Source organism: Ursus arctos, unplaced genomic scaffold (assembly GCF_023065955.2).
Source record: "Ursus arctos isolate Adak ecotype North America unplaced genomic scaffold, UrsArc2.0 scaffold_11, whole genome shotgun sequence".
Taxonomy (NCBI): domain Eukaryota; kingdom Metazoa; phylum Chordata; class Mammalia; order Carnivora; family Ursidae; genus Ursus; species Ursus arctos.
Window position 1 is genome coordinate 13,881,769 of NW_026622775.1, and position 25,482 is coordinate 13,907,250.

General features: G+C 39.1%; 1 protein-coding gene across 1 annotated transcript; it reads right to left on the reverse strand.

Moving 5' to 3' along the window:
- Nucleotides 1-2,216: 2,216 nt before the first annotated feature.
- LOC113255670 (rho GTPase-activating protein 20-like) lies at nt 2,217-22,701 on the reverse strand. Its single transcript, XM_057310229.1, has 10 exons — nt 22,598-22,701; nt 19,430-19,514; nt 15,243-15,320; nt 13,068-13,134; nt 10,368-10,556; nt 7,345-7,520; nt 5,820-5,981; nt 3,771-3,880; nt 3,052-3,241; nt 2,217-2,234 (listed from the first exon to the last, which is right to left on the reverse strand). Exons 1-10 carry the CDS (start codon nt 22,699-22,701, stop codon nt 2,217-2,219), a joined length of 1,179 nt encoding a protein of 392 aa, XP_057166212.1.
- Between the last annotated feature and the right edge of the window lie 2,781 nt (nt 22,702-25,482).

A 25,482-nucleotide genomic window follows, 5' to 3' on the forward strand; every position in this document is an offset into this window, starting at 1 on the left:
TCTGGGAACTCTTCCTCCACCATATGGAGGAGGACAGGCTACTTGTTGAAGACAGGGGGAGCAGCTGAGAGCCAGCACCAATAAACAGACTTGTAGGTTAGCTCCAGATGAGCTGCCAGCTGACTGCAGGTGCACAGGTGACCTCAGCTGAGACCAGAACTCTCAGATGAGCCTCCACTGAAGTGTTGAGATGAATCATAAACAAATAAAATGGTTGTCTAACCCACTGAGTTACGGAATGATTTTTATTGCATCAATATAAAAGAATACAATACAATACAAAAAAGACATAATATGATACGATAGGTATTGAAGACAGGAGATTTTTTTGTGGGAAAATTTCCTCAAAATGGATGTATGGGGTGAGGGAAAAGAAAAATTCAAATTCAAAATTCAAAAATTCTAAAGCCCCTTCCACTAGCTCCTTGGAAGGGGCTTATTTTTCATTCATTGGAAAAAGTTCTTTTTATTTCCTATCTTACAGGAAATAAAGAAAAAAGAAGTGTCAAGTGTCATTATGGAAGTTCTAGTCTTCAGTGACTTAGAAAACTGTAGACAGGTAGCTGGGTGGACCCATGCAGGTTGGGGTCTTGGTATCATTCTGCAGTTGTGCCTTTTTGTAAATCACAATCACTGTCACTGGCTTGGATTCAAGAGGTGGTTTTTCTGTCACTGAGGAAATGAAAAACAAACAGTTGTCATATATAAGCATATTCTCAGACTCGGCACTAGACTCATCTTAATTCCTGAAGACATGTATTTTCCTAAAGATTTCCTCAAAGCAATGAGGTAAATGTCATAAAACCAAGAAATGTCAAAAATACGGAGAGATTGATGACACGTGTCTCCAGGTTCTATGAATCTAAACTCTATGTTATAAAATGGACTGCTGCTAGTTAGCTGTGATTAGCTAGGCTCAAATGATACTAGCTCTAGTCTCAGGGAAACTTCTCCTAGTCCTGTTAATAGCTTTTTTAGAAATTTATTTTACATCCATCATCTTATTTAATCTTTACAGCAATTCTAAGATTTAGACATTATTTTTATCCACATTTAAGAGATGAATAAACTGATACTGAGCCAGACTAATTGGCCAAAGGTAATATAGCTGGTAAACGGGGGCACAGGAGTTTACACTCTGGAGAGGTTGTTTGACATCAAGTCAAGTCCTTTTTTCTCTGTTGCCAGTTCTTTTCAACCAGTTTCAAAGAGCACTGGAGTCCTGTGCTGCCTCAAGAGCCACTGAGAAAAAGAAGAGGGAGGGGAAATAAAAAAGCCCCTCACTCTGGTTTCAACCAGAGCACATCTAATATATATAACATATATAGTATGTTTATATATTTATATATTATAAATATCCTATGTTTATATATTTATATATTATAAATACATAATTATGTATTATATATATAGGAACCATTTAAAATTTTGTTAGAAAAAATTCCCAAACACCATATCGTACCATGATGACTCCTATTGCTGTTATGATCTACGCTAGAAACTTCTTGAAGTCAGAGACCCCATCTTATCCTTTCTTCGATCTCACAACAGTGTGAAACCTCCCTTGACCTGTGAGCCAGCCTTCGGAAGAAGGAGCAGATGGAAGTCATCGCCCTGGGGATGCCCTGAGGTCCAGAACAGCGCTGTCTAAGCATCTCCCATGAACCCTGGCAACCTTGCTGTCTGTCTCTCACTAAAGGCAATTAAATTATTCACGGTACCTGCAGCCTTCTCACTGTTATCACAACTCATTGAGTTCTCTCCCAAGAGGGAAGTGATGTCTTCTCCAAATATTCTGAGGCAATTTTCAATAAGAAATTGTACAAGAGAAACCTGTAATACAAAAAGACAAAAATGGGGTGTTCTTTTCATATGGCATAGTTATAAATCACACTTTGTATATAGACCTTGGATCTAACAAATATGTGAAAGACTTCTGAGAAAAATTCAGGGTTGATAAAAATACATAGAAATCAGAGTTCTCCAAGAAATAACTTTTTAGAAAGAGTGATACTTTCCAGTGTACTTTGGGTACAGATTTTAAAATACTGCTCATCAGTGCGCTAAAGTTATAATTTGTGGCCTAGCTTAATAACTAATATTTTGATATCAATGATTACATCTTTAAAACTAGGATAATTTTCAAAGTAATCTACCTTATTAAATTTTACTAATTTATTTTTTATTTTTAAATTTTGTTTCCAGTTCTATTGAGCTTAACTGACATATAACATCTTATTAAAATTTATGAAGTATAGACAAAAACTTATGAAATCCATTTCTTAAATGAAGTATTTTAAATTGGGAAACAGATTTTTGTGGGTTTTTTTTGTGAGGGAAAACCCATGCAGCTGGAGAGAAAACATGTCTGTCTGTTTAACAGCAGGCCCTCCTCATGCATTGCTTTGCCTTGTGCTGGCTCTGTGTGAGTTTGGGGAGGAGCTGTCATCTTATTAGGCATGTTGTGGTTCCATTAGGATGTTCTGGAAACTTCTACTAGTTTCCATGTGACGTAGCAGAGGTGAAATAGTAGCCAAGTATTTTTCTAAATGAGCCACAACTTGCAGAGGAAGGCCAATGTGTTTGGAGCCATGAGTGCTCATACTGCCCAAGCCACCTAGGACGTGCCAGTAATGACCAGAGGAGCTGGGTGTTGTCGCCATTGTGTAATGAGGAAACCATGGCTTTGCCCCAGGTTACAAGTCCCTCGAGGATTAGGCTGAGAGTTGAACCTTGACTTGTGAAACTCCAAAGCCCAGGTTCTTTTCTGTCATATCACGTGACTCTTCTCTCTCTTTTGTTTAGTCAGTCTAGTGTTTAGTCTCCTGGATGGGGAAGAAGTGACTCAACTACTCTGAGTTTCCAGCTTAACGACCCCCCTTTCCAGACCCCACCAGAGCAGGATAAAGAACTCTGCCATTCCAGGGGAGCCTGCTGAAAATGTACACTTTACAAAGCTGATCCATCAGAGTTACTACAGCACATTTCCGGTTCAGAGTAGGGATTCTACCCCTCCCCCCGCCATGGGACAAAAATGAGAGCTCTCATTACCTTTCTTATGACGTTATCTTCCAATTCCAAGCTGCAGGAATTAGGTGGACAAAGAATGCTTGGGGCTATACACACTGATAAATTATAAGCTGTCATCTGATTGGATGAGGAATGTTGCTCAATGTTGTGTAACACTCCAAAAAGGTATCGCAAGAGAACAAAATTCGCTCTTGGCAGCTGGGCTAAAAGCCTAAGGTCAGAAAAATGCACTTTTAAGTAAGGCAAGTGATTCCACTTAGGAGGTTGGAAATACAGAGACAGGGAACAGGGTACGTCTTTGTAGGTCTGGTAGACAACCCACTGTAGCAGAGTTCCAGGCATGCATGTATACAAAAATGTTTCCGTGAGTTCAGTTCCTGAACCAGATGAAAACTTCTCTGGTGAGTTAAATGTTTGACAAACTTAAGGTCATACCACTGGCAGGTGATGTTCTAGCATTTCTCTGAGACCAGTGGATTTCGTCTACCAGTCTCATATATTCAGAAGGTGTAAAATGGCCAAGGATCCCACATTAGTAAGATCAGGAGAAGAACAATAATAGCCCTAAGGCATGCCTCTATTCTGAAGCTGGCCTCCATGGGTGTGAAGAATTGAAACTCTTTGGCATTGGCCATTATTTTAGTGGACAAAGCTGCAAAATGTAAGCCAATATTTTCCTAATAGTATGTTGGCTGTATTTTTGAGATGTAAGCGGAGTAGAGTAATTATTGCATCATTACCTCTGGGCCGCAATTATTTTCTCCTCCTCGTTCCCTTGATCAATAACACCAAGCCATTTGTCATAGAGATCAGATAAAAATATACTTCCTTGGATATTTCGAAGAAAATCCTTATGGAGATAAAGATATATATATATATATTATAGAAAATATATATTGGAAATATTACAGAGAAAATATTTAGTTAAAAAACTCAGTTCAGCCCCCACTTCCTTCACAGATATTCAAATGTGACCCACACGGAGCTCAGCTCTCACCCTCCATTGACTTGCACACGCAGAGGCAGGTGCTTGAATTTTCTCCAACTAAAACTTAGAAGCATAAAAGCAGAGCTTAGCCTGTGGTGGCAATGAAGATAAAGCTCCCTTCTATCATCTGCAACTTATTTTTTTGCAAACTACCACAAACTGACAGGGTCTAGCTATAGACCATCCTAAATCCTATTAGTTTCTTAGACAGAAATACACGTACGCATTTTGCTTGTTTTAGACTCAGTGCTAGCTCTTATTTCTAGCAAGAAAATGTCTGCAACAAAACACAAACAGGTGTGCGCTTGCACACATATTAGGAAAGAACTGGGTCTTCTGACTTGAGGTATGTGTGCTCCTTGGAAGAAAGCTACTCTCATAGTTGCTTCATTCTTCCTTTTCTTAACTGTATAAAAGTCGAGACTCTAATGGCAAACTCACTGTGGTCCTGAAGATATATTCATTTCTAGTTAAGGCCAATTCTCCAGCTAGTTTGACATGATATTATCAAGGCCAAGGTTGCAGAGTCTGATTCTCCACAGCAAGATCAGCCAACTTTAGGAAGAGAAAACTTTAGAACTGTCTAAGAACTATACCCACAAGTGGTTACCCTCTTCCTAGTCGGTCCTTATAACATGGAAATAGGAAAGAACCTACTAACTCTTGCTAGAAAATCAATTCCATGTGTGCACCTTACAGAGGGCGACATCTTGCCATTCGTATACCTACTTTATCATCATTCTTCCCCTGTCTCTTGATGCCTGTATGTATATTACTAGTGTATATTACTACGGCCCCAGTGTAGTAGTGGTTAACTAAGTCATTTCTGGACTTTGCTACTTACCATATCATCGAACATTAGTGGGGGACAAGGAAAAACCCAAGTGTGGCCGAGAGTCTAAGATTGTAGTCATTGCTACATTAACGTAGTTTTGTTCAGAGCTGTTAACAAGGGCTAAGGTGGATGGATGAAATTCTTTGTTGTATTTCTCTGTTTCTTTCTCTGTTCCCCTTTTAGAAGTGTAACTGGATACCTGTGATTTAGCTGTATCATTTCAAAATTAATCTATGTTTTATGTAAATCTATTGACTTTTCAGAATTCCAAATTAATTTTGTCTGTTGCATCTACTCCAAAAGTTAGATTTATAAGAAGAGGCAAATGGTAGGTGCTGGTTACCATGTAGTTATAACCTTGGATGGTGGGCTAGACGTAACAAATATTAACAAAAGGATGCCAAGGATGGTAAAGGTGAAAGGCACCAACGGTGAAGTCATTCCTACACAACTTATATAGTAAAAGGCATTAAGAAAGGGGAAGGAGTGATGGTTAAGAATGATTTGGTGGCCTCACTGAGCCTTTTTTGACTCATCATAAAGCAAATATTTGCTTACTATGGTAAACTTTAACTATTTTCAAATGTTTACTATGAATTTTCTTTCGGAAACTTTGCCTTCATTAGGAGGGTGGTGAGGATGTTTGCTTTGGTAAACATTGTGTATGTGTAAGTGTATATTTTGAAATTTATTATTATTACTAGTAGTCATATTGGTATTAGTATTTTGCATGGAGTCTTCAGGAGTGAAGGCGGGGAGGGTGGTGAAAACCAAATATTTCTAACATATGGGGCCTTTTAAAAAGTCCTTAAAGTAGCTTCCTTAAATTTTGATTTTGTGAAGTGTTTTTCAGTTTGTCAGGTTCTTAATGTATTGTGCCTATTACGGTACTTGGGCAGTCATGATGAAGTACACCAATCATAGCTTCAGTTACTCATGTGTGGATAATGCTAGAACTTTCCGTACCTTTAAGACGGATGCTACCACAAGAACAGATTCACTGTCCAAGTTCACTTTGTCCCCAGAATTTAGTTTCTCCTTTAGGACTCTGCATGATTTCATATTGGCTGATTTTCTGAAGATGCCTTCTGTGAGTGGCCCTTTTTGATTGATAAAGCAAAGCATATCCTGTAGGAAGAAAAGTAAAGTATGTGGCATTTCATATCCACAAGCCCAGAGCACAAGCTTGCCTCCTTTTTGAAGGAGCGAGGGAATGTGATGGTATGTTTTAGAGCGGGAAGGACTAAAGTCAATTTAGGGTTCTTTTTTTCAGTGTCTCTATGTATTTTCTACCCAAAAATCCATTTTACAGTCATACACTGAAACATTTTAAACACTTTTTAAAATCAGATTTCCCTTTTCACTGAATTTACACTTTTAAATCAAACTTCTCTGTTCCAAGGCCTTTGTGGAATCACTGTTTCCTACTTCACCATTCTTTTCTCATTATTCCCTTACATAGATGCTCTTCCCCAAGTATGGAAATCTTTTTGCTATACTCATTTCCCATTTGTTTATTTCTCTTTAAGTGGCTGTATATTCCATTCCTACTTCCTCTATTTCCTTCTCTCTTTTAAAATCAGGCTCAAAAACTCTCTTCTCCTTCTCTGATTACATTCCCTTCGCATGACTCTTTCATTGTCTTTTGCTCAATCTCCATGTCCTCTCCCTGCAGTGTAGAAAGATAGTAAGGGCTGCAGTCAGGTAATGCCGGGGATCTGAAATCTATTATGCTACTTATCTGTTGTGTGACCTGGGGCACATACATACTGTACTGAGGCTTTTCTAATTCATTTGTGAAGAGCAGAGGATACAATCCTAGCTACCCCCTAAATTTGCTGTGATGCAAGGACTGGGGTAGTAAGTAGCATGGAACTAACGTGATAGATTTCTTCATATCTCGCAGAACATTCCCTACATCTAGTACAGTGCTTGCAGAGATACCAGATACTCAATAAATGTCAACACTGACAATTCAGTACACCAGTTTGAGACAACACAGGCCAAACTCTGTGGCTTTCGTTTGACATATTCCATTAGGATTAACGGATTCATATTTGCCAGAGGACGTCTTTATGCTTGTGTGAGATGTTTCCAGTTGTTAGACTGACTAGACTCAGCTGAAGGAGACTCGAGACTAATGTGAGTTCAGGAAGGCAACGAAGGGAGAATGGGAAGCTGCGGTGGGTGCTCAGAGACTCATACACAGAGTCCATTTTGACTAATCTGAACAGGTCTACATGGGTCTCGGTGGAAATAAGAAACGAGTGGAATGGAGAAGAATGTCTTTTCCTGTTGTATTTGCCTCATGACTCCGCAGTACCTAAATCGGATTCTGTTCTTTGAAATAATAGTAACAAAGCTTCTCAGCCAAAGTCAGGGGCTGTCCAATGATTTCTCCATTTGGGGATAGATTTGGGTGAGAACACTTGGCCTCTCAGAGTTTCTCCTCCTCAGGAGGGCCGTAGAAGACCAAAATGAGAAGACTTACCAGAATTGCAGAGGGCAAGTTGTCCTTGTCACACACATCCGTGAGGGAAACTCCGAAGAGCTGTCCTGGCTTTGCAGAAGGTGGCGCTGTGCACTGGTCGGCCTGGCAAGGGCTGGCGCTCCGCCAAAAGGCCCAGTTTCTGAAAGAACGCCTTTTAACTGTACTCTGGCCTGAGTCTAAGGAAGAAGTGAGATTAGGAGTAGTAATTTAATTCACTTAACCTTATTCTCACCCTTGCCATTTTAGAGTATGTTCACTGCAATGGTTAGAAGAGGGCAACGGAGTCATTGGTTGTATAAAATTCTCTATGTTCTGAAATTGGCTAATAGCATCCTCATGGTGAATGTGTTCTTCCCCAGATCCTGCAAACTGAGGGTTAAGCCTGGAGACTTGATCAGACTCAGGGTCAGTACTTCCAGTGCCGTCTACCACGCGTCGACCTGTATCATGAGGTACTCAACTTGTAGTTGTTTGCTTCCTATGGGTAAGTGTGATCAGTGGATTCATCTGGTGTCAGATCCGATTTTAAAGGCTTAAAAGATTTGGTATTCAAATCAAGCTGAGTTTGGTGATCATCTGCTTTCACAGTGAGTCTCCTCCCAGCCTTAGATTGCCTCTTTGGCTTTCTGAGTGCTCAACTTCCTACCATCAAAAGGATCTGCCTTTCATGACACCATCTGCGTGACCCCACTTCTCAGCCAGCCTCTGGTGCCTGTGCCCTGGGCCGTGTCCGAGGGTGACTCTCTGCAGTCAGGGTCCTGGGAAGTAGTCATTACGTGCTGGCGATGTGGTAAGATTCCAGGTGGCTGTGTTTTCTTGTGATACCCCACTGAGCTACCCAGAGGCGATTTTTTTTTTTTTTTGTAAAATATGTTTGATATTTACTGAAAAGAGCCTAATCCACAATGAACTGCATACGATTCCTCACACACACTCAAACATACATGTATGTACACACATACAAGTACAAGGCTTGAAAGAAAACATACAAAAAGAAAAACAATGAGGGATTATGAATGCATTTATTTACCCCCAATTTCCAGAGATGATTTAGAATTACCCAACACTCCCTATCAAAGAAATGCAGAAGAAGAGCTTTACAAAGAACAGGTGATTGGCAGTGAAAAGCTGAGTTCAGGTTTCTACGGCTCAGCCAGGAGTGTTTCCCTTGTAAGATACCTTAACATTTGCCTAAATAATCTGCTTAAATAGCTGAATTCTTTAAAAGTCCACAGAGGAGCCAAGGTATAGAAGCATAAACAGATGAGCAACATTTCACCAAACACCCCTAGCCAACTGTCCACTTGGCTTTTCTGGGATGTTGTGAGTGCGTCACCATGTCCACTCATGTGGGTGGCAACACTCATGGCGCCTGATCAGAGAGACCAGGATCTAAGAACCAGAAGCATCCTGGTTCTGCCACTTAGTTAGACAGATTACTCAAAAATTTTTAAGCTTCGGTTTGCTCAACTTTAACATAAATACTGCTGCCTACAGCTCATTGAACTAAACATAATGTGCTACTCGGCACACGGCATGGCTCATGGCAGCCTTGGTAAAAGTAATTTCCTAGCTCAGGGGGCCTAAGGCAGTCTAGACGTCTCTTCCCCCCAAAGCAGACATCACTCCCATTCTCTATTTGATCTTGCAACCTCTAGAAGGTAGGCGATCATGAAGGCTTGCCACCACTTTGCTTAACTAAGGCCCTTTCTTCCTACCTGAATTGATACCCCTGCCGTTTTAAAGGGAGAGAAGGGAGACAGAAATACGTTCTTAAATCCAGGAGGAGATTCCTGCACGTCAAGATGTGTGCTTTTGCTTCAGATACATGTTAATATATGAGCTGAGTAGTTGTAAGCAACCTGGGTTCCCTACTCTTACCCTAGTTTTATTATTTCTAAAACTACCCAAATACATACCATTATTCAGCTTTAATAAGAAGAATGCTCTTCAGAATATTGCATCCCTTGATAGAAAGCTATGTATCTAGCTACTCTATGACTATATACAGAAAGCAAGCAGACATTGAGTCGTATACTTTCTCTCAAAGGTATTTTCAGGCTTCGCGGGATGTTTTGTAATGTACGTTATTTGGTGTTAGAGTTCATGGTGCCTCTGTGACTAATAAAAATGTATGCTATGGCCATGAAAAATGTGAATGATTAAACAAGCTATCTTTATAGAAACCTATCCTTTCTTAAACAGTCCTGGCAAGATTTGGGTTAATGTTTCCTAATGCTCGAATTAGGGTATGAATGTTGAAAAATTAAATTTTTGAAACTTTGTGCTCATAGAATAACAATCATAACAATAAAATACTTTCTATTTTGGGCCAAATATGAATACAGATTAATAACATTTTCATCAGAGAAAGAAATATTAGTGGGAAAATAATGGAACGTTAGGGGAAATATAGCAAGGAGGACGATTAAAAAGCCCTGACCATAAACATTCTGTTTAGCTCCAGCCTTGACCTAGCTCTGAAGCAGACATGGAAAATAGGGGCAGAATTGAGAGTTGAATTCTACCTGGAACCCCAAGGCCACTTCAGGCTTAGCCCAGAATAAATCCAATTCAGTTCCTTAACTCTTTACTCCACTGAGTTCTTCCATTCCAGGTGTGTCTAAGCCATGCAGTCATTTGATCCCATCCTGTGATGGCCTGAGATACTAGACAAAACCCTGGAATGGGGAACACCTGTTTTCAGGCCACAAAAAGCTTGTGCTCTAATAAGACATAAAGATGTGTACACACATAATTCTATGTAGAAAGTGCTCTAGGGATACAGAGGAAGGAGTAATGGTCTACCTAGAAGAAAACAAACAACCTTCCTAGAGAGTGAGTTGGGTTTTGATTTCAGACCTTTGGGTTTCTCTAAGCTTGATTCTGTGTAGTTTTTGGGTTCTTGCCTATATTGTTCCTCCCCAACCCCCACAGAGAGAGTAAGCTCTGTGACATGAATTTGTGGTCCAGGGTGGAGACATGAGCCAAGAGAAGGCACCTGAAGAAAGGGAAGAGCTCACCTCTCCCTTGCTGGTTCTGGGTCAGGTGTCTGGGCTTCAGGATGAACTGGCCTTGCATCTCTGCGATGTCCTGCTCCAGAAGGGGGGACTCCTGGAGGGTGGAAGGAGAGATGGAGTCCTCCGGTGTCTGTGGCAGCAGTGTAGTAGATGGAAGATGGCTCATTTTAATTCCATAGGGATGTTCGTGTCCTATATGGAAAAAAATAGATTCAGGCTGTCGGTGACGGCTGTCCTCAAACCCACCTTACTGTGGGTGCATGCATCACACTGGCGTATGCTGCTCTTCTCCTGGGGCTTCTGGATAAAAGAGGCTGTGCCTCCTGGGCGCGCATCATATGCATTCTCGTTGGGGACACCCTGCAAAAAGCAGGTGCCCAAGGAAAAGCTATTTTAAAAAGAAGAAACTTAAAGCATGTTACTTTGCTTGGAATACATAGATTCATCAGCGCCCTGCACAACACTGACTTTTGCTGTGTTTCCATCTGAGAATATTTAAGGCCTTCTAGTTTCTGCCTTGACACTAATGAGATCTATACATCTTGGCAAATTACTTGACCCCTCTGAGCCTTACATTCATCCTTTGAAATGCTTGCCCTCACACAAAGTTATAAGAATCGGAGTAAATATATTAATAAACATTGGGGGTTAATATTTTTTAAATAATTGGAATATATATTGAGAATTGCTATTCTCTCTCACATAATGTCAGTTGAACAGATTTTTTTCTTTTTTTTATTTCCTTTTGTCAATTCTAGAGCCGGAGCTACTCAAGGGCAGTAGAATGGGTCGCCTTTATGCTTCCCTCCCACTGCTGCCCTTCCTCCAAGGGTGTCCTGCCAGGCGACCATCCGAGGGAAGGCCGCGCGGTGTTGGGAACCCAGAAGCAAAGTACAAGATGGTGTTGGCACAGTGGAAAACCGCACCCGGAGTCATCGAGAGTTACCTGCCAAGTGACTTGTTTTGCTCTTGTATGCTTTAAATTGTTTCCTCTCTGTAGAAGTCTCAAAGACCCTGTGCTATGATATGGATTTCATTTTTTAAGAATACACTGAAATTCTCTTTCTGTCATTTCTGATTTATTACCGAATGTGACTTGGGGAGCTTCTGCTCTTTTCATCTGTCCTAGATGCAGTGTCGGTGCTCTGTTCACAAGAATCACAGTCACTTCCCTCTTTTAAGGAAAAAGCAGCTTCTCCGACAGCGGCCCAGCCAAATCACCAAGATAACCAGGAGATAAACATGCATTTTGAGTGTGCTAATGGATCATCATGAACGACGGGCCCTCCGCCGGATTCCTTGGAGCTGCCTTGGTGTGCGAAGCTGCTCAAAGTCTACGAAATTAGCACCTCCGTTGTTCTACCTACGTTAGTGCATTTTATTAAAATAACTATATTTAAGTACTTAACTTGTTTCCGTTTTATTGCTGACCGACTTTTACAAAGATGTCAACATTAATACAAAACATGAAATGGTGGGGGGGGATTTTGTCCACGGCTGTGCGCTTGGTGACTCTCTCTAGTCTAAGACTGGGAATATACATTTCATAGAAAGAAATTGGTTGTTTAGCTTTCCAGATCTTTTGAAAATATTCTTTAGATAACTTGAGAAAGAGTCACAGCCTCACAGGATTATTTTCTTTTTTAGATTTTATTTATTTATTTGTCAGAGAGAGAGAGTGAACACAAGCAGGGGGAGCAGCAGGCCAAGGGAGAAGCAGGCTCCCCACTGAGCAAGAGCCTGACACGGGACTCCATCCCAGGACCCTGGGATCATGGCCTGAGCCAAAGGCAGACTCTTAACTCACTGAGCTACCCAGGTGTCCCGCCTCACAGGATTATTAAAAAGATAAAAAAATTGAATGTAAGAGGGAATGCTCTAAGATTTCTAGCAGAAATCACTGTGTCACCATTACCACACATTACTATACTTCAAGGTCTGCTACAGAGCCTGTCCTCTTTCTCTTGGTTTTTAATCCCTCTATTTCTGGTAAACACTGAACAATTTTGCTAATCCAAAGATTTTTTTTTTTAATAGGGAACTTGTGCCAATAACTATTTTAGGAGAGGTGTAATCTGTTTATCAATAGCCTTAAGCGCAATGATGGAAAAAGCCTGAGAAACAGCAAAGTGCAGGTTAGTTTAGTCAGTGAAGACTTGAGGAATTTAAATGTGATTATCTCATTTTCTTTATGATGCTGAGAAAACTTCTGGGCACAGTGCAGGTGTTAAATATATACCTCTACCTGGACTCAGAGACATGACTGGATTTTAGAGGATTCTCACAAAATAGAGGCTACTTAGTAGTTACGAACTAGAATTCAAGACAGGAATATGAAAAATATATGGGAAAAAGAAATTCCAATCCATTTTGCTTTCACACCTAAGTGGGTAAATAAGTAAGTAAATAATAAATAAACAAAAAATTTTGGGGATAGCTCTGTTAGGTAAAAAGAAGTAGAAAAGAAAAAAATTTACATTTCTCTCCCTAACTAGGCCATAAGCTGCTGAACGAAGAGATGTCATCAGTGCCTGGGGAAAAGTAAGTACCTGGTAATTATTTAATAAATGTGTGAGTGAATATTGCGTGTGATTTTCACTTTTAAGGGTATTTAAGCTTAAGACAGAACAACCATTACTTTGAGATGCAGAGTTACAATTTTGAACCTAATCAGTCCCATCTTAGAGTTTTCCTGACACTTACCAATGAGCGGGCATGGGGCCGTTTCCTTGCCAGAACTCACCCACAGCTGGTGGTCTTTCTCGGAGCCCTTGGAAACAAAAAGAACTATGCATCATAACGAATCTTTCACAGTACTTGAAGAACACATATCCTTAGCATATCTATGTTTCCAGAAGGAAGGAATTGGGGCCAGCATAAGTGCTGTTTGGTCCATGGAGGTAGCTACAGTACAATCAGCCCCTCATTGTGCGGGTGGCCCATGGCATAAGAAATCACAGTTGTGCCTCTTCACTAAGGAGGAAAGGTCTAATCTCAGAGTCCTGCCTTCCGTTGTCTCTAGACTCCTTGGATAATGTTGGCTTTTGCCACCAAATGTCCCTGCCCAGATGTGTTTATTGTCCAGAGAGCCATATACCCTGGTATGACCATTCTTTAGCAAAGTAACTCGAAAGGCATCAATAGGTCAGCAGCCCTGAGCCAAAGGAGACAAATGCCCAAGAGGCCTCGAGGAGATAGTGGACTGAAGTCAGCCACTGGCTTTGGTGCAGGCTAGACCCACTTCAGGGAAAGAAAGGACAAGGACTGTAACCTAGACCACAGGTCAGATGCAGAAAACAATTACTCCCAGCAGAATTACTGCTCAGTAAAACTGGAAATCCCACTTGAAACAAACAAGTCTAAATTATAAAGATTGCTGAACTATTTGAGTCTTCCAGGAGACTAAAGCAAAAATGTGTGAAATGGAGTTGTTGGTGATAGGTACTATGCTTGCCCTTGACTCCTGATTAAAAGTCATGGTCTTGCCCTTATGAAGGAAGGTCATAGGTATGGACACAGACACACACACAGCTAAATCTTATGCTCAAAATTGTATTGCAAATAAGAAGGGAGAGCTAATAAGGTAGGGTAGGGTTTGGAAATGCTATGCTGGAATCCCTTAAATCAGGCATATGTAAAGCCAAATAACCCCAATTCTTCATTAAAATACAAATTCTTTGTCTAGTGAGATTGATCACTTTATGCAAAGGAAAATCACAAACATGAAATAAAATGAACTATATCATTTATCAATCTCCCCAACTTCATCCCTAAAACCACTAAATCTCTTTCCAAGATTTAATTCTTATTTAGGGTGTATATATCATACAGGTTAGAAATCAACGTAGAGATGTGCTTTACTCAGTACATATAAATTCAATTTTTTTCAGATGTATTATTAAGTTTTGTTTGTACAGAAATCATTAATTTCTGATGCCAAATTCTGGTTGCTTTGAATTTTTAAGGGGCTTTATTATACCATTGGGTCAGATAGAATTTAAATACGAATCTTGTAATTATGTCATGCCATAATAGCACGACATTTTCGCATTTACAGAGGATTTTATATAAGAAGTTGTGCTTTACAAGTGCTCCCTTCAGTTCTGTCCATCTGACTAACACTCTCTCTTTTCCCATAGAAAACCTCATCCTCAAATATACCCATCTCTTTCACCAAAAAAAAAAAAAAAAATCAACTCACACCAGCACCATCAAAGCATAAAGGAACAGACAGTTAAAACCAAAACAAGAGGAAAGTGATATGTACGCAAGTGCCCCCAGAGCCATGGTCTTATTCAGAGCTTGTCTTCTATAGCAGCTTATAGGGGTGTGAGCCACCTCGTGCCAAGGACCCGCATCAGGAGGAGGTAGCTTCCAGCCATGTGGTCTTCATGTCAAAATGGACAACAAAACATGTAATTTAGGATTCATCAAACTGGGACTGAGCCCTTGGGTGATAACCGGGGTACATAGGGATGGGGGGGAATCAGGAACGAAGACAAAGAAAGAAGAGTCCAATAGAGGAGGAAGTATTTAGAAACTTAGAAATATTTTAATGTCTGTGTATAAAATATATACAATAAACTGCATGTTGTTATTAGCACTCTAAAATTATAGCCCAATTTTATGCTTTGATTTTGAATTTGCAGAAAATTTAAAATGGGAATACAAGAATAGCAACCATGTATAGGCTAATAATATAGCTTTGCTGCCTTCAATTTCTAAATTTGGGGAGACAAAATATGACTATGATATCTATAATAATATCAGCTGTCTTATAATGGGAGGTGCAGAACACACACACACACACACACACACACAGAAATCTCAAAAGTCAAAGTTGGTTTTTAAACTAAAAATAGCCTGCAGGCAACTTACAGTTATTCCTAGCACTGGTAGTGACATGTTGATAATGTCATTTGCTGTGTCTGAATTTGTTACTGTTACAGTTATAGACTGTAAAAAAGAAACAAGAAAAATTGCTATAAATTTTTAAAAATTTAAAGCAGATGACCAAATAATTATTGCCAAATTATTATCCATACTCTAAAGGCAAAGCTTGTTTTCAGATAATGACAAAGTAAAACATACGTAGAGCACACACCTTTAATTACAGTTTCATTTCTTTACATAACATGAAGCTAGTAGGAAACATTTCAGTAAAACATATATTTCCCTTCGAGGATTTGTGGCACACAAAATATAGCAACTTAAGCAAGAAAGAGAAAAACAGAGTTCCAAGAGGGGACATGGGCTGACCCTCAGCTCCATAAGGCTATTTCCAAAATGGAGGGGGGAGACAGTTTAAAAAGGAGGAGCTAGATACTTTTCTCTCTCCCTGAATTGTGTTTTTACCATATGGCTTTATTTCTTTGCAATTATGTACTCAGTTTCAGCAAAATCAGAACAGGAACTGGCTATGAAAGACATTTTTTAAAAACTACTATTTACTCAGTACTTTCTTTGTTGAAATCTGTTGAGACAAATAAAACCAATGAGTCTAGGAAATGAGATTGAATAGTTTAGAAGTTTATGTTCGGTTCGCAACTCAGTAGTTACTTATAACAGCCCTCTATCACATCTTACGTTGACAAACTGCTCCATACAACTAGGAAAACGGTTTACGGAAAATTATCTGAAAGCAATTAATAGGAATCTGAGATGATATCTATAAAGCTATCTGAATTCCAAAAGACATTTTAAAATAAGACAGTATGTAACCAAGAACATTTACTATGCATACAGTTTTTTTTTTTTTAAAGATTTTATTTATTTATTTGACAGAGAGAGAGAGAGACAGCCAGCGAGAGAGGGAACACAAGCAGGGGGAGTGGGAGAGGAAAAAGCAGGCTCCCAGCAGAGGAGCCTGATGTGGGGCTCGATCCCAGAACGCTGGGATCATGCCCTGAGCCGAAGGCAGACGCCTAACGACTGAGCCACCCAGGTGCCCCTATGCGTAGTTTTTATACCATTATTAGGCAAGGAGGCCTGTGTCCTTTGTGCATAAAGAAGACAAACAGCACAAGTGGACACTCACAGGCCTTAAAAATATTAAAAACAAAGTTAAAAGAAACCCTTTCATAATTCATTACTTGTCCTTTCATTATATTTTTCTTCTTGTGAATTGAATTCAATTGCTTGATATGACAGATGGCCTGAAAGTTGTTTGATAACGGACTTTTATAAACAAAAGTGTTCATTGATTTCAAACTATTTGTAGCTTTAAGGATTATAAAAAAGTGTTCAGAACCCAGCAGTAGGACTCAGAGCACCCAAATTCAAGGATGTCCTATGTTAAACTGTCTAGGAGGGGCTTCCTATGTTAAATTGTCTAGGAGGATTCAAGACTGGGTCTTAGCTTGAAATTTAGAAGTAATGGCTCTGCTCTTTTTTGAGGATGTTTGAAGGTCTTTCAATAAAACTTAAAAACTCTCCTATGAAATCTTTTTAAAGTTAAAAAAAAAACTCTTTTGAAATACTAATCATCATGCCTTAATTCATCTGGTCTGCAAGATAATGGTTTACATGGCATAAGGAACATATTATATTCAAAACAGTAATTCCAGGGATGTATGTATATTTTCCTGCATGTTGTAGGTTCCCAAAAACAGACAAATTCCAGTAGATAAGGCTCTTTGTAAATAAATAACTTCAGAAAAATAAACTATTTTTTGAAATAATTTAAAAGAAAAAGAAACATGACTTTCTTTTTTCATATGAGTCAAAATGTTACTACTTAATATATGAAGAACCAGGAAAATGTGATCAGTTCTCAGGAGCTGAAGCCAACCCTGAGACGTTCAGACTGTTAGCCATTACCGTGACGCTCAGTGATACAGAGCAAAGTATGCCCACAATAAACAAAAATAGACGCATCTTAGCATAGAAATTGCAAATATTTAAAAATAGAAAATTTTAATCTGAAACATATCTTAAAGAATTTACTGACTAGGCTACATTTATTAATGGAGATGACAAAAAGAAGTCAGTAATTTGAAAAGAGGTAACAGAAATCATCCTGTCTGGAGAAGAATAGAGGAAAAAAAGATGGAAAAAAATTAACAGAGCCTGAAGGATCTGTGAACAATATGAAAGGGTCTAATATGCATATAATTGGACTCTTCAGGAGGAGATAAGAGAGAAAATGGGTTAGAAAATATTTGAGGTAATAATGATTAAAATTTCCCAAATTTGGTAAAGACATAAATTGTAAATTCAAGAAGTTCAGAACATGCCAAATAGGACAGATTCAAAGAAAACCCTGCTTTGATACTTCATAGCCACACTGCTAAAAACCAAAAATAAAGAGAAACTCTTGAAAGCAGCTAGAGAAAAATGAGAAATCACCTACCGAGGATTAATGTTTGAATGATCACAGACGGCTCATCAAAAAGCATAAAGACCAAAAGACAGTGGAACATCTTTAAAGGGCTGAAAGGAAAAAGTTTGCGAACAAAATTCTACATCCCCAAAAATATCTTTCAAGAGTGAGTGTGAAATAAAGCCATATTCAGATAAACGAAATTAAGAAAATCTGTTTGCACCAGATCTGCACAAGAAATGCTACGGATCATCTCGCTCGGATGAAAAGTGTTAGAGGGAAACTTGGATCTTAGGAATGAGTGAAGAACATTAGAAATGTTTATTTTGTGTAAATTATACACGAATAAAGTTGATTTTTAAAAATTTCAAAGTAATTTTCTATGGAAAATTCTGAGTGTAACCCACTGGCACAATTGAAATCAAAGCGGGCAGAGACGAGCGTGCTCTGCTGCTAGAGAACTCTCTGGCCTCCTCCACGCAGTGCATCTACCTGGCACTGAGAAACCAATCAAAATATTTGCAGGGCTTTTGCTTCGGCCAGGAATAACTACCTCTTTCTCCACCTTCAAATACTATTTTGGGTGATCTAGAGCTCCTGTAAAGTATAACAGGAAAAAAAAAAAATGTCATTTAAAGGTACCCAGAGTATCTTGTTCATCATTGCAAATGTCTTGGCCACTGCACTACAAGTTCAGAAATCAGATTTTACACAAATAACAGGGACAATTGGTTTGATTTTTTTCCCCCCAATAACACAAAGAAAATGAGATAGAAATGTGCTGCTCTCTTAAAAGTGTCATCCCTCTGAGCTCAATTCAACCCTGAGATTCCTTGGAAAAAAAGACCTTTCAAAACTCCTGTGCAGTTGACATAACTACTAGGTGAAATGCATGACCCTTGAGTAGATCCCGTACTAGAAAGGAGACATTATTGAGGCCAACCGACAAAATGGGAACATGGATGGCAGAGTAAAGTATTATACCGATGTTAAATTTACTAACGGTGATAACTGTATGGTGGTGATAGAAGAGAATATCTTTATTCTTGGGAATTACTTAGGTTTAAGGATAAAGGGCCAAGGCATTTGTATGACCCTCAAAAATAAGGATACACACACCCATAATAGAGACAGAGAAAGAAAATAAATGATAAAGCAAATGGAGTAAAATGTTACTAATCGGTGAATCTAGGTAAAGGGTGCATGGGGTGTTTTTGGTATTATTTTTATATTTACAACTTTTCTGTGAGTTTACAGTTATACCAAATAAAACATCATGGGGGAGGGGGAAGAACTGTGGAAACAATACAAACCATTCTGTACGGAAGTAGTGGCCGTTGGAAAAAATGTTTAATTCTAATGGGAAATACCTGCATGTGAAAATCACTTCATTACAAGCCAGTAGAATTGCTATCAGAAGGATCCAGAGAAATATTATGGACATTTAACATGCAATACTCTTTCCATGCTTAAGTACTGTAGCATGGATTCCTCTCGCTTCATGTTACCTAGGATTCAATTTTATGTATACAAAGACATACATGTAGACGGGGAAAATACATTTTCCCCCATGGTGCTTTTCTAAATCCTTTATCTCCTCTTATCATTGCTCTCTCCGTCCCACCTCCCCATCTCTCCTACCCTCCTTCCCTCCCTCCCTCTCTGTCTCCACCTCCCTCTTCATCTCTTTCATTGTATCTGAATCCAGAACATGGAATTTAATATTTGGTCTTAAAACACTTACAGAGGCACAGTTCTTGATGTCCTCAGTGAAGATTCTGAGAGGAATGCTTTTTGGCTGGTCCTTCTCTTTAGCTAGCTTGATGTACCTAGTCAAATTCAATAATAACCCAAAACAGAGTAGGATGAATTAGCTATTAGCTTACTTTCAAATCGATCTATGTGGCTAAAATTTTCAACATACTTTGTTATTTTTAAATGCATATAAATAAACTCAGCAAAATCAAATTATGGGTTGGAAGAAAACATGCAAAACTATTTCAGGAAAATAAGACATGACTCAGAAAACAACAGGTCGCTCTTGTCACGGGAGATCTGAGTGGCAGATCCAGTCATCCAAGCTTTCCCGCCCAGACTGGAGGCCCAGCACCTTCAAGGGTAGGAATGAGCAGTTGCTCAGAGCATCACTCCGGAGAGTAAACTGCACTTAAGAAAACTTAATGTATGTTTTGAGAATAATGTTAGCTCCAATTATTAGGTCGGAGGGAAGGGGAAGATGAGAGTGAGGACCAGAATTTCATCAAAAATAAGCAATATATGCATGTAAATGAGAGCAGATTATTTGCAGTAGCAGCCAGGGTACATCTAAATCAGAAATTACTTGAGGATGGTCTAACAATTTCTACTAAGGAGAGGGAACATGGTGTGGGGGCACTGCTTTGAAGAGATTTATTCTTTTATCATGAGTTAAAGATTTATATTATGTATACTGACAAAATACCTTTGAAGGAAAGAACGCCATTTTTCCTTTAGTTCTGAAGAACTGCAATTTAAAAAAATGGGAAGAAAAAGTTAAGATACATACAATACTTATACTAACAAAATAAGATCACCAGTCCAGAAAAATAATCAGCAGCCAGTTGTTAAGGATGTGTTAAATCGTACTCTCCTCCTAGTTGGGCTTTTGAGGAACCCCACTCTTTTATCAGCGGTAGTAAAGCAATGGGAAGTAGATTGTAAAGTAGAAGAAAAGTTGCTTTCAAATCTGAACACTTAATTGTAACTGTGGGATGCAAGCTACGTGATCATGGGCATGTTGCTTAACCACTCTGCTCTTCAGTTTCCAGAACTGGAAAAGGGTTCATTACACCCCGGAGTGTTCCTGCAGCTACAAGTGGTATTCAGATATAAAGAACATTATTATTCAAATTAAATCATACTTAAGATATTTGGCATTTGGATGGAACTCTCTTGGCCCAGACACAAGAATATCTTTTTAGGAAAAAAACACCTGTAATATTGTTATTATATTACACATAAATATTATTATTTATACACATAGCCGATTGTAATAGGTTAAACCAGTTCCTAGAAAACTTATTCATTACTGTGATCCTCTGAGCAAGATCAATCCAGCTAGTGCTAAATCACCAAAGATTAGCATTTTCTCTGCTAAAGTTTTCACAGCATTTAATATCCAAAGTTGTGAATGTTTTAAGGCCCATTCAGACATGGCCTTATCACTTACTAGCATTTTTTTAATTGTGGTAAATTACACAAAATAAAATTGACCATTAGTGACCTTTAGTACATTCACAGTTTTGTGCAACCATGGTGACTGTCTAGTTCTGGAACGTTTTTATCAAACAAAAGCAGGCTGTGTCCATGAAGCGGTCACTCTCCCCTGCCCCCCACCCCGGCCCTAGCTGCTGTACCACATTTCGTGTATTTGTGCACTTGGGTTGTTTCCTTTTTGTTTTTTTTGACTACTGTCGACAACGCTGCTGTGAACATTTGTGTATCAATTTTTGTGTGGACGTATGTTTTCATTTCTCTTGGGTGTATACATGGAGGCGGCATTGCTGGGTCATATGATAATTCTGTAACTTACTGACGAACCATCAAACTGTCCACAGTGGCTGCCACATTTTATAGTCCTCCCGGCAACACTGCTCCCCACCCCCTGCATCACCGTTTCAAGACCTGTCCCATCAGGAAAATGGAACGCCCATTTAGCGTCCCAGCCTGCCGGTGTGCGTGCACGCAGCTTCTAGTCAGCCGTGCCAATCTGCAGAACAGTAATCATAACAAATAACAAAAGCACTAGGTGCCGGGCGTTGCTAGAAATGCCTTCTATATGTTTACACAGCTTTTTGACTAATACAACATGCATAAACCTGGCTTCCACATTTTCCTCCTTGTTAGGGAAAAGAGTTTCTTGGAAACCCCCCTATCAAAGACTTCATATATTCGCAGTTGCAACTGTTTCCTTCCATTTGCAACGTGGAGAAGACAGTAAGCAAGAGGAACTGAGAATCTTTTACAGAGATACGTCCTGGAAAAGAAGACGTGCAGAGAGCATACAAATACATACTTCTTCCCAATAGACTTTGAAAATTTTTCATTAAGTCAACAGCTGCATTATAGGGTTTAGCGTTTTCGTCGCCTTACCTTTATGATGATGTGCGAGATTTTGGTGGAGTGGGGTAAGAAGAAAGAAGGGTGCTCAGTGCATGGGATGGACACTCATTGTGCAAAACAAGAACGAGACTTAGGGTGTGGTTGTTTCACACAGCAGATGTAAGTGTTTCACGACCCCTGTAAACCCAGGAGCCCATCCTCATGTCAGCCTCAGGATGTGTCTTGCACAACTAACCCCTACTCGATGGAACCATACTTCTGTTTTAGATGGTCGCCTCTATAGAGACACCAACTAAGATAATTTGTACACAGCAATCCAGGCAACCTAGTATTCAGTGACATCATTGATCAATTTGTATAATTACACACTATTTTTAAAGGAATGAGCTTGGGAGTATAAAAGCACTTTTTCAAATTTAATGGAACTCTTTAATAGTCCTTGCTCAAGAAAAATACGCCAGTGATTTTAAAACACAGATACCTCCTGGGAATTAGGGGGCAGGATACTGGAGAGGAAACCTAGAATCCTGACGTCTGGACTCCTTCCACATACCTAGGACACCCAACTCCTCAAGCGGCTCCTAGGGGCCGTGTAAAAACCCACTGGTCAAAACCAAAGGAAATTACTCGATAGTCCCCACTCTAGGTGATCTACTTGCTCATATCCGTACGTACCTTTTTGAGGAAAGCATAAGGCAAACAAGTGTCATTACAGGAGGTCAAAAAGTGAGTCACCGGCTTGATGTGCAATCAGATTAAAATGTTCTCCTTTTTAACCCATGTAAATACAAGACCAAGCTGTCGGTCTTACCTGAAGGTGGCCACAAAGTTCACCGTGGGCCAGCCCACGACAAAGGACCTCCCGGCGCGGATGTTGGCATCCCCCACTTTGTCCATACAGTTAGCAGTCCACATGGTGTTCAGTGGTATTTTATTTTTTATCTTAAAATTTTTTTTGTACCTAGAAAGATACCCAAACAAGACTTCTGTTAGTTTGTTTCATAAATGTTATGGGAGCGGCTGTGCTCATAAGACAGCAGTTCTCACTGCTCCAGGGCAAAGCATGCCTCCCTCGTCTCTATTACCCTCTGTGCACAGCACAGCACATGGTGACATGGACCTTTACAAAGTGTGTGCTGAGCAAAGTCTGGCCTAGGAAGGCCTGAAAATCCTCAAATGGCAGCAAGTAGCCATTTTTCTGGATGTTGAGTGTTGAGTATAGACTATATATTTTAGAGCTTTTTAAGAAAACCACTAATTCATTTATTATTGTTAGATTTGTTACTTATTACATAAAATTTTATGATTATAGTTTATTATTTGTTTATGACTTGCTTACTTCAAAAAGTATTTGAGGGGCAGAACAAAGGTACCTGATACACAATTTATAAAAATAGTTATACAATTTTTTTTCTTAAGAGAGACAACCCAGGGGTGCCTGGGTAGCTCAGTCAGCTAAGTGTCCAACTCTTGGTTTCGGCTCAGATGGTGATCTCAGGGTCATGGAATCCAGCCCTGTGGAAGGCTCCCCACGCAGTGGGGAGTCTGCTTCCCCTCTCCCTCAGCCCCTCCTCCTGCTCATGCTCACTCTGTCTAAAATAAATAAATAAATCTTTTTAAAAAGAGAGAGAGAAAGAGAGACAAACCAAAAACAAAAAATAAATTTGGATCAGAAAGATTTAAAAGTTACTTTCAACCTTATTTAAAAAAATATATATTTTCTAGCCTTTAAAGCATGGACTATTTTCAATTTCCCTTCTTAAAATTTTGTCCATACCATTTTCCCTTAGATTCTGGCTAAAACTGAAAAACAGCCTACAGATTGAGCCCAGTTTAAAAATCATCAATCCATCCATCAATCAATCCCAGATCAGTGGTCAGGAGGTCTTCTATGTGAGTGAAGGATACTTCCCATTTCTCTGGGGAGTCAGAAGGTGATCAACTTTGTCAGTTCTGAAATTGCTTTTTGATAATTTCTACCTAATCTTCTTTAACCTCTAACATGAAAACCACCATATGGATTAATTTGTTAATTCACAACTTAAACTCTCAGGTGGGCTTGAGATTTACACAGTTACAAGCCCTGTGAGGGATGCCTAGGGGACTTGGACGCACCACTCCGGGACTCCTTACTATTCAGAAACACATGTGGAAACACTAAACTAAAATGAGATCAAAGATACCTCACGTGCACAAATCCCTGTGAACCCACCGATTCATGGAACAATTAAAGCTGAAACTCTCCAATGGGATTTATGAAATAAAAATATTTTGCCAGAAGCCCACTTGAAGGATAATCTAGATTCAAAGCTTAGGACACAATGAATATAAATTATCAGATAAAATCAGATTATCAGATAAAATCATTATCAGATATCAGATCTCTGATTATCAGATAAAATCATTTTTCTAGATAGTAACTCAGCAGGCATTGTCAGGCTAAAAATATATGACCAATGGGAAAGATAGATATATACCTGTTTGTTTTTATAATTTTTTTTTCTGATGTAGGTATCTGTGTATATACAGACACCTAAGGTGTTGTGTGGAAACTTCCAAATACATTGACCTGGAAAGAGCCATTTCAATAATTCTCCCCTTAGGTCAAGAAAGCGCCAAGAGTATCTACTCCAAACCAAGGAGTTATCCCAAAGCTCAGAGCATGGTTTCCACCCTCCTAATACATTTGGGGCACTTACCATACGCCAAGCACCGTTCTAAAGATTTTATAAATATAAATATAAAAAATTTAATCCTCAAACAACTACACTAGGTGGTCTCTATTAGCTCCATTTTACAAATAAGGAAACTCACAGAAAGGTTAAATAAATTGCCAAAAGAGACAGGGTTTGAACACGAACAGCCTAACTCATGAGACCATGTTTGTAACCACTTGGCCTCTGTGGGTGCTGACCTATTGTTCCATAAAGTACCCTTCTCATCTTACCTACCCTCAATTTCACTCAGTCCTGAGCCATCAGACTTTCTCATGGGATTTATCTGGGGGAGTGAGAGAAAAACCTCAAGACATTATATTAATAAAGCTAGTTGCTAGCTTGGAAATATTTAAAATGTATTACAGCAAAGCTTTATACATCAATGGATTCTTCTAGGGTCTTACTGTGTGTTTCTTCACTCTCAATCACTGACCCAACTGGATTATCTCAGTAGAAATCAGAAAGTACTAATCTAATGTAAACTGACTCAAGGAGAAGGAAGAGGAGGAGAACCGCAGTTTTTACTTCTAAAAACAGTCCTTTATTATATTTGTATTAACATGATGGCTATCCCTCTTGCTTTCTGCTACCTCAACCTTTATACCAGAAGGTAAGCCCCAGTGAACTGTGGAAATTTATAGGATTGTAGGGAGATTTTCCCTTTTCTGAGATAGAGGTATTCTCTTGCAGATGTTGGGAGTACGAGTCATGGTACATTCTGTAAAGAACTCTTTGTAATTTCACTGATAATGAGTTAATAGTCATCTTCATCTTTTGACCTAAATAAAATTCATTTTTTGTTTCATTTTTACATTCTTTAATAACTAAATATGAGGAATGTGATGTCTAAAGAACTAAGTTCAGTCCCTTCCTTTTTGTAAATTCTTCATGGGCCTCTACTAGTACTAATATCTTAATATTCATCAAACAGATACTGTTCTTAAAAATGAAGTAATAATTTTATTTGAAAAATAATTTA